The sequence below is a fragment of the Stegostoma tigrinum genome, chromosome 4 (assembly GCF_030684315.1).
Source record: "Stegostoma tigrinum isolate sSteTig4 chromosome 4, sSteTig4.hap1, whole genome shotgun sequence".
Taxonomy (NCBI): Eukaryota; Metazoa; Chordata; class Chondrichthyes; order Orectolobiformes; family Stegostomatidae; genus Stegostoma; species Stegostoma tigrinum.
Window position 1 is genome coordinate 59,378,184 of NC_081357.1, and position 9,137 is coordinate 59,387,320.

Consider the following 9,137-nt stretch of genomic DNA (forward strand, 5'->3'; position numbering starts at 1 on the left):
GCTTTGCCCACCAGATAATCTGGGAAATGAACGGGCTCATGTAAAAAAAAAGACATCTCAGGTCACAAAGGAACATGATTTTTAAAATATTTAATGGTACTTTAGATTTAGCAATTGCGCAGGCTCCAGACTGTAGACTGGCCACTCAAATTTCATAACCTACTGGCAAAAGCAAAGAAATCATGATTTTGAGGCCACACTATTCTTTACATCAATCAAGTGAGATGCAAGGCACCCAGCAGAGTTTACTGGACGAAGGCTGATCAGTATAAGCCTGTATTTTTGACAGGGGAAGGCTGGGTAAAGAAACGATGTGCGCATAATAGCAGAGAAGTAGGTGCGAGAAGTACTTGCTGCAGAGTTCAGGCTCTTTCGAGTCCCTTGAAAATCACTTCTGACATACTGTTGCTTGGGTCCATCACCTGTACAATTGAGATACATTCTCTCGGACTCCAAATCAAGATCAATTACATTATTGGACCAAGCTACACCTTAAGAGAGGCCTATCATTTCTTTTGAGCTATCGCTATTGGCACTAAGTAGGAAGCCCCTCTCAAAAGGAGAGGCTTGTCAAAGTTAGCCACTGTTAAAGATTCAAATCCAATACATGGTCAGCTTCATTGACTTAACTCTGCAAAATGAAAATTGGCATCTTGCACTCAGTGGACCAACACTGGGCTTGACAAAATATTCTAAGCAATCCCAAACTTTACTGCAGACCTTTTTCCCTGTCTCATCTCTTTCCTGTCTAATTTATGGGTTTGACAAATTTAGTTTGACAACTAAAATGAACAACCAGCACTTGAAAAAAATAACACTCTTTTCATCCTCCCCTCACCCACTGTGCCTCTTCCCCCACCCCCACATACATGACACCAGTGGTGGATAGATATTACAATTGCACCTGCTTCAGAGGCACATGCACAAATAACACAATTGTGCAAATAATTTATAGTGTTTCAAGTTTCTGATTGCATGGGGGTGGGTTTGCATGGTCAGATACCTAAATCAGTACAATCAAGTAATTAGAAGCAAATGTAGCAGACCCAGGTGAAAAAAAAGCACTTGCCCCACCATACCCCATGTGTTCAACTGAATTGAAGAATCAGCTCGTGTTCCCTACAATTGAGTTGTTAAATCTAACACAATAATTTAATTTTTTTTTTACATTCCAAATACACAGCTGCAAGAACAAACTGCTGCTACCTTTTTCAGTATAGAAGTGCCAGTCTTGTCCTGCTGCCTCCAAATCTAACCACTTCCTTAACAACAGGCATCTTCACTGTTCCATCTTTGAAATCCAACAGCTATTTGATGTGCCATATAATTTCAACACGGGTAACACTGAGCATTTGTAATAAAAATATTAAATCTGTCATACTATCCTTTCACAGTGGTTAATGTTTGGCTTGAGAATTACATTCCGAAGAGAATGGATTGCCACTTCATGGAAAAGATCATGAAAATTGTTTAAGGGTTTAATAGTAAATTACAAACAGGAACCGGTTCTATTAACAATTGTAGGAAGCTTAAAAAGTGAATGCTATGATTGTAGAAACAAATGAATCAAGTTCACATTTAATCCAGAAGAGAACTGTACCATTTGGGTTATAGTGCTTCAATTTGAAGTGCATTTACTCATCTTAAAAATGGCAAAAGTGAAGCTATAATTTGCTAATTGTAAGGAGTTAGGTTGGTGTTAAATAATACTTTAGACATGAATGCTTGTTAGCCAATTCAGTCAGGCACACAACTTGTATTAAACCAGAACACAAAAAGCTGTGGTACTAAATATTTTCACATGAAACTATGCTGAATTGTCATTTTAACCCATGAAAAAAAAAGGAGGCAACAGAACATATTTCAAACATATTCCTGGTTCTTGTAAATGAGTATGTTTAAAACAGTTGAAGCACTGGGTGATTAAATCCACAATTATTTACCTTCAGTAAATAATTCTGTGATTGTTTTGCAAGGCACTGTAGCTCAAAATGGTAAACTAATGTAGTCTAAGTATTCATTACCCAATAAATGCAAGTCTGCTTTAAAGGAAAAGATTACAAATTTTCTGAAGCATCTTTCTTTGAGCCCAATTTCCCCCACATAAACTTATGTTGCAAACTACTTGGTGGGAGGGGGGGGGGGGGAGAAGAAAGAAGAAGAAGAAATGTTTGGGGAAAGATGGAAGACATCACAAATGAAATCACCACAAGCCAGGAACAGTCTTCAGATCTATAATATGCCACATCACCAGCCTAGTTTCATGTTCTAATCTTGGCACAGTATTGTACATAAGTTAAATACTTCCAGAATGTGTAGAAAGGTCCATTCATGCACACTTTGAGTTGATAACACTAAAAAAAAGTGTTGAGGCCACAAAGACACAGTTTTCCTGAAACATTGCTTATTTGAAAAGAAAATATTGTAGGGTGAAGAACATTAAAAAAAGTAAGGCTGAAAAAAGTATTAGCAATGCACTATGCTTCTCTCTCCACTCAGCCCTCATCCCCAATTGTTATCCAGTCAACTGATCAAGCAACTGCAATACTAGATCATAATGGCCCAACAAGGAAAACTAATTTTATGTAAAAACTTCTGCAGTACCACCAGAAAAGCTAAAACACACTTCAATCTTATTCTGCAATGAGCACCAAATGAATGCAATTTATAAGCATACTAACTAGATACTGTTAACCAATTCAACAAGATTCTATCCATCTTCGGTCCTCAAGATCGTAGCTTTGCTATGCAGCATGGTTGACTTCCAGACATTATGAGCCTGAAAGTCCACATTCATAGGGAAGCTATTAAAACTGTTCATCTACACAAAAAAAAATCAACTTTTTAAAAAAACTGGATTCAACATATGTCCAAAAAAGGTTAACACTGAACTCGTGCATTTAAGCACTGGATTGTCAGTTAAACTATAAAGTTTAGAATAATTTAATTAACTGGGTAGAGTGCTACAGGGATGGGCGGTAGAGGAGATAACGGGAACTGCAGATGCTGGAGATTCCAAGATAATAAAAATGTGAGGCTGGATGAACACAGCAGGCCAAGCAGCATCTCAGGAGCACAAAAGCTGACGTTTCGGGCCTAGACCCTTCATCCCGAAACGTCAGCTTTTGTGCTCCTGAGATGCTGCTTGGCCTGCTGTGTTCATCCAGCCTCACATTTTATTATCAGGGATGGGCAGTAATCTAGTTTGCATATTCTGGTGTCTTCAAAATTCAAGTAGTTATTTACATTTTAAGTTCAGATACAATGTCAATTATTACCATCCATCTGTGAAGTGGTGCTGTGTGCTCATCTGCTTACCACTGGAGGAACCCCAATATATAAACATCTCTCAAAATGAAAAGGCAGATGAGGAGTTTGAATCATCTGAATGAAATCTTGCAAATAGCAAGTGGTTTTCTGCCTCTTCAGGAATCTAATTTGTTTTTTTAAAAAAATTCAAAAAAGTCCATAACCTTTTAAAATCAAAAATAATCCTCAAAACATCCAATTTTAGTATTAAATTGCACTAAATAAGTTAATAAAAGCATTAAAATTTTAAACACTACATTTGATTCATCTTGTCCACCTCCGTCTCAACTCACCTTTAAGTGGTCAGTTAAAGATACCTTTTATATTGACACTTTTCAGCTGAGATGTAGCAAATTGTTCAATAATTTTATAGTGTGACAATGAACAGTCTCTAACTTCAAAATGAGCAGAGTAATAAAATACACTAAGTTGAAACTTTATTCACATTTATTTTTGCTTTTAGTGTGCTCACAGAAAATTAGAACACCTTAAGCAGAGAAGTTTAATAGCAATTTTGTAAGCAAAGTTACATTCCATTTCTAAATCAAATTGGTCAAAGCTTCTCCAGTATTTACAAAAAACTATGATAGACAAGATGCTACACAAAACGCATTGCATCTGAAGAGTTTTCCCAATTGTCAAAGACGGCTGAAAAAAAGCATTGACTGCTGTAACCAAACATACAACAGTATATAAACAGCAACCATTCCACTTATCACAGCTTTTCATTTAAAATTGTTTAAAAGATCTTCCAAGATGACGGCAATTTTACAAAATGGGCAGGGTGAAGAGTTGCAAACTTCATGTGCTTCTTGATATTAAGTTTTCATTTATACATAATCACAGTTAAAAACACCCTGCTGTAATACATAATTACACTTTAAGGTCATGAACCAGCAATAAACAATAACGCCTATACAACTTGCTTTTTTTTTCTTCTACTTATCACTTGACTTGTACAGCTAAAAATGAGATAAGTGAAAAGTTTCTATGATTTTAATGCATTACTAAAACTATTGATTTTCTGACAGATTTCCTTGCTTTCTTGTATTCAAGACTTAGTGTTGTAAACTGTATGGATTACTTTTGTCAGATTTGCAATTTTTTAAAAAGACAAATCCTTTACATAATTAGTTTGTGGCACATTTACTTGGCAACTACACCACTGCACTGTGGTTCCAATATTACTTCATTTACATTTTACCCAGGATTTACCCACCCAGATTATCCACACCATTGGACATGTCCATATATTGATCAAAAGGTTTAAACTTTTGTATAAAATGATGCAAAATATGCAAAAACAGTAATACTGATGCAAAAAAAATGACAGAGCGAGATTTGGGGCTCATCTCTGCCTGTTGGAATGGTGGTAACAGAATGAATGCAATGGGATTTTTTTTATCTTTTTAAAAAATAAAAAAATGCCTTTAAAATCCCTGGTTAGACAGTTCTCCAAACCAGTACCTGGCACCACTCCAACAAACAAACATGGAAAAAAGGTCCTTTGATTATCACTCCAGTTTTGGGCTTCTGTTTTACTCTGCCGAGTCGGTAGTTGGTGGCACTGGACTGGACTCAGATGGTACGTCCTGTGGTACAGCTGGCTCTGCTGCTGCTGCTGCTGCTACCTCTTGCTCAGTAGTTGAGGCTTCAGCGTTGGGAGCTGGGTTAGACGAGGCTTGTTCCGCTGTCGGCTTCTCTTCGTCGGCCTTGGCTTCCTCGGGGGCTTTGGCTTCCTGTACGTCCGCGATTTCGGGAGCCTTCTCTTCGGGCTTGTCGTCTGGCGAGGCGCCGGTCTCCTCCTCCTCCGAGTTGGCAGAAGCTGCGGCAGGCTCGGTCGCCGGGGCCGGGGCGGGAGCATCGCCTTCCTGGCTGGGTTTGGATTCCTCTGTGGTGCCGGCCTCTGCAGCAGCGGGAGCAGAGGCGCCCTGATCCTCCTTTTCCTCCGAGGTGGGGGCGGCAGCAGGGCTAGGAGTAGCCGCCGCTTCGTTGTCGGCGCTCTCCCCGGTCTCCTTCTTGGTTTTCTTGAAGGAGAAGCCGCTGAGCTTGAAAGACTTTTTGAAGGAGAAGCGTTTCTTCTTCTTCTTCGGGGTCTCGCTGTTAGCCGGGCTGGCGGCCGAGGTGGAAGCAGGGGGAGCCGCCGCTTCCTCGCTCTTCGCCACCTCGCCCTCCGCCGGGGATCCGCTCTCCGCCGACTCCCCGTTCGTCTCTTCAGGCTTGGCCGCAGCCGCGCTGGCCGGCTCGCTGGTCACCGCAGGAGCTGTGGCCGCCTCCTCTTTACTCTCCTCGGCAGGGGTGGCCCCATTCGCCTGAAGCTCCTCTTTCTCCACGGGGGGCGGCTCAGCGGCGGAGCCTGCGGCGGAGGCGGAGGCTGGGGACGCGTCTCCGTTCACCTTCACATGGCCGTTCTCCTACACAGTGGGGAGCGGGGAAGAGAGAAAGCAGAGAAAAATACACACAAAATGGTGGTTTATTAGCACTGATAGACTAGGAGAGAGGCGACCCACACAAAAAAAATGACCCGACAAGCCTGCTTTAAAAAACAAACGTGATAGGAAGGAGTGGAGGAATAAGGATAAATTCTACAACCTCGCTCCCTAGCTTGCTGACTGAAACACTGCAAATGCTCTGGGATGTGTTGTTAGGCCACAAGAGAATGGCCAGCGGTTGCAAAAACGTCAGGAGCCACCTCGATGCGTCCTGATGGGTGTGAAACGGAAAATACAACCCCAGGTATACCCCAATATCTACTGGAGAAATCAAGAGGGCACAAACTGCCAAATTCTAGCGATGTCTCTCGCCACACCCCCACCTTTTCTCCACATTCCTCCCCATGGTCTTAAAACTGACTAGGATAGCATTTTTTTTAATTCACCAACTCATGGAAGAAGCCGGGCTTGCACTGTAATGCGCCACCCATTTGTTTGCTTAATCCATATCCCCCCCTGCATTTGTTCCGTCGCTGCACGATATGACGACAAACCTAGACCACCTGGAGGTTTAACCGAGGTTTTTTTTTAAAAGCCCCCACCCACCTCCAACGTATTGTACATGATGCTAACCTGCAGCGATCCATTTCAAGGAAAGCCCCGGGGGTAGCCGGCTAACCGCTAGGAGGCGCCCCCTGCTCACGGTACCCAGGTTGTTATCGGCAGCGAGCAGAGCATTGAGCTGCTCACTTGAGACAGGCACCGGCAGCCCGCTCTCTGTACCCCAAAAGGTGCTTACTCAACTGTCGTCGCATGAACCGAAAAAAAATTGTCATTTTATATTTGCAGTGGTGGGGGGGGTGGGGGAGGAGAGGGGAAGAGAAAGAGAAACAAAGGCTAACGATACTTTCCTTAATAAAGCAACTAGCCTCGACGCCTGAGCGCGCTCTCAGCGACTGCACAGGACTATGGTCCCAATACCACCACCACCAGATAAAAGGCGTGGTGCTGGACCTGCACAAATATCCCGCTTCTGTTAGCGACTGGACTCACACCTTTTAAACCCCATTGGAAAGACAGCCCAAGAATTTCGTCGTCAGCCACCCACCCCCGACACCTAACCATCAGACACACCACCGCCGGCCAAACAGCCTTGATACCAGTGTACGGGAAATCCTCCACCCCCAAAATAAAACAAAGGACATCGAAACTGTCGTGGACAAATCCACGAGAATGAAGGACTCAAACACGTCCACTCACACAACCCAATAAAAGCAACGCATTTTTCAGTCGTCTGTACTATAACTAACTACACATTTTTCGACTAGAACAACATTTGTACTTTATATAAATCGTTTACGATTTCGTTTGTAATAATTTCCAATACAACGGCGTGGCGAAGACAAACAGTCCTCTCTAAATCACATCTCAGAATTACCAAACGTCTATTTTTTTTGAAAAGAGAAAATCGTCAAACACCAAATGGCTGATGACTCCCATGTTAGAGTACTACATTTTCTACAATTACATCTTCAGTAGAAATCTTGGGGGAAAAGAGAACGTTCCGGATAAACCCAGTTTAAAAATAATCTAAAGGAAACGAGTTAAAATACAAACCTGCCCATTGGTTTTAGAAGGCGATCCAGCTGCAGCTTCCCCCGCTTTTTCAGCAACAGTTTCGCGATTCGCAGCGGTCTTGGAGAATTGGGCTCCCATGCTTGTACAACAAAGAAACTCCGAGCCAGCGAAAGAAAGAAAGCGAACAAAGACGCCTGGCTTTTCAATGCTGCACGCACACACACACACACACACACACACGGGGACGGGCAGACAGAAGGAGGAGTGAAGAGAGAGGGGGGAAGAAAAGAGCCGGAATCACACCCTGAGAGAAAAAAAAGTTTCAAGTTCCTTGCAACAAATCCTTCGCAGAGCGACAATTTCTTTTTTCTAAAAGAAACACGAATGGAGGGGGGCAGGGAGGCCACGTTGCACTGGCAATAAAATTTGTAAATTCCTAGATTTGTAGCTTTTGCTCTTCGACAAGGGGGTAAAATGGAGAGGTCTCCCTGAGCGCTAATAACATGCAGAGCCCAACGCCCAAATGCATCGATGAATGGGCTACTTAGCAATGACGCCAACCAAATCCGGCTACATCCAATCATAGCCTTCCGAATCTCTTCCACCGCCAATCACAGGCTACGGGGGTGGAGTCTACCATTGTAGCGAACCATCCGGAATATTTCCTTGCCCATGTTTCGCTGAAAAGGTGCAAGGGGTGGGGGGAGAAATCTGGGACCGTTTACTGCTTACATTGGGTTGCACTGGTTTTGGTCTAAGATAAACATATATGAGTGTGTGTAGGGTAGTGACATGCTTAAATATGTTGAAAGCGCCTGCCCAGCCTTGGATTAAATGGCTTCAAACAGCTAATTGGGTTTCAATGAAGGATGGTAATTTCTGATGCTGGCGATTTGAGATCTTAGATTGTTTGATGATAACACAATCAAAAGAAACAAAAATCCCTGGATGAATTACATACAGATACAAAAGTAGCGAAGCATTTCTTTCTGCCTCATCAAGAAACTTGTTTAAACATTTGGACTTGCTGTTCCTGCTTATAATAACTATTTAAATAGCCACCGCCAAGGAAAATGCATTTATCAATGGCGTACATCATGCCCTTTATGTTTTACGCTCACCATTCCGTTGATTAGGTAAATACACCGTTACTCTGTAACAATGTCTTCCGGCTCAATTTCTTATGTAGATCCGAAACGGGTGGAGTATCTTTCCTCTCTTTTTTGGGTTAAAGTACATGAAATAAGAACAGAAAGGTTCGACACTGGATTGCGGCCGATGAAGAAGGAGTACGTGAAATGATTTGCTAAATGTGGTCTCCATGCCGTTGGGTTGCAATTGGATGTGCCATCGTCACCATGTCGGAGTCTGCTATTATAATCAGTGCGTCTGTTGTGTCTGAAGATGCTCGGCGAATATCTCGCAGCTTAAACAAATTAATGCGAATAGATGCGTGGATATATTGTTGATTTCTTTCCTCTTGTTTGCCCCCTCCCCAGTGAGAATGTAAATACAATCTGCACATGCTTTGGGCGCTTTACACGAGCTGCGAGCTTTCTGATGATGAATAGCCTGTTAGATCGAGATAGTGGGTACTGCTTTGGTGCTTTTTATCCCTGTCTATTTTTGCTTTCCCTCTTTAGTTCTTTTTGTCTCCACCCAGCGCATGATGGAGTCTGGGTTCAGCTCAATCCAAGCTTTTCCCTGCCTGCCTCCTGAAGAAGCGGAGCTGCTGGTTACCATGGCGACTTCGATCCTTAGCGCACTCAACTCAAGGATGACCGAGAGAGAGAGCGAAGGAAACGGATAAACTTCCAA

General features: G+C 42.6%; 1 protein-coding gene across 2 annotated transcripts; it reads right to left on the reverse strand.

Annotated features, from left to right (window-relative positions):
- Nucleotides 1-3,738: 3,738 nt before the first annotated feature.
- Nucleotides 3,739-7,876, reverse strand: marcksa (myristoylated alanine-rich protein kinase C substrate a). Of its 2 annotated transcripts, none has more exons than XM_048531109.2 (2): nt 7,359-7,876; nt 3,739-5,723 (listed from the first exon to the last, which is right to left on the reverse strand). In XM_048531109.2, the coding sequence occupies exons 1-2, from the start codon at nt 7,455-7,457 to the stop codon at nt 4,848-4,850; spliced, it is 975 nt and encodes a 324-aa protein (XP_048387066.1). In that variant the 5' UTR covers nt 7,458-7,876; the 3' UTR covers nt 3,739-4,847. The 2 variants fall into 2 exon arrangements, with proteins under 2 accessions (XP_048387066.1, XP_048387067.1); XM_048531110.2 differs by lacking the exon at nt 7,359-7,876 and adding an exon at nt 6,188-6,351.
- Between the last annotated feature and the right edge of the window lie 1,261 nt (nt 7,877-9,137).

What these genes read in the sequence shown, in the direction of transcription:
- marcksa (XM_048531109.2), bottom strand. Translation starts at nt 7,457, where the DNA reads ATGGGAGCCCAATTCTCCAAGACCGCTGCGAATCGCGAAACTGTTGCT. An exon ending in CTTCTAAAACCAATGGGCAG is followed by an intron (nt 5,724 to 7,358) that starts GTTTGTATTTTA and finishes CCCACTGTGTAG; the next exon opens with GAGAACGGCCATGTGAAGGT.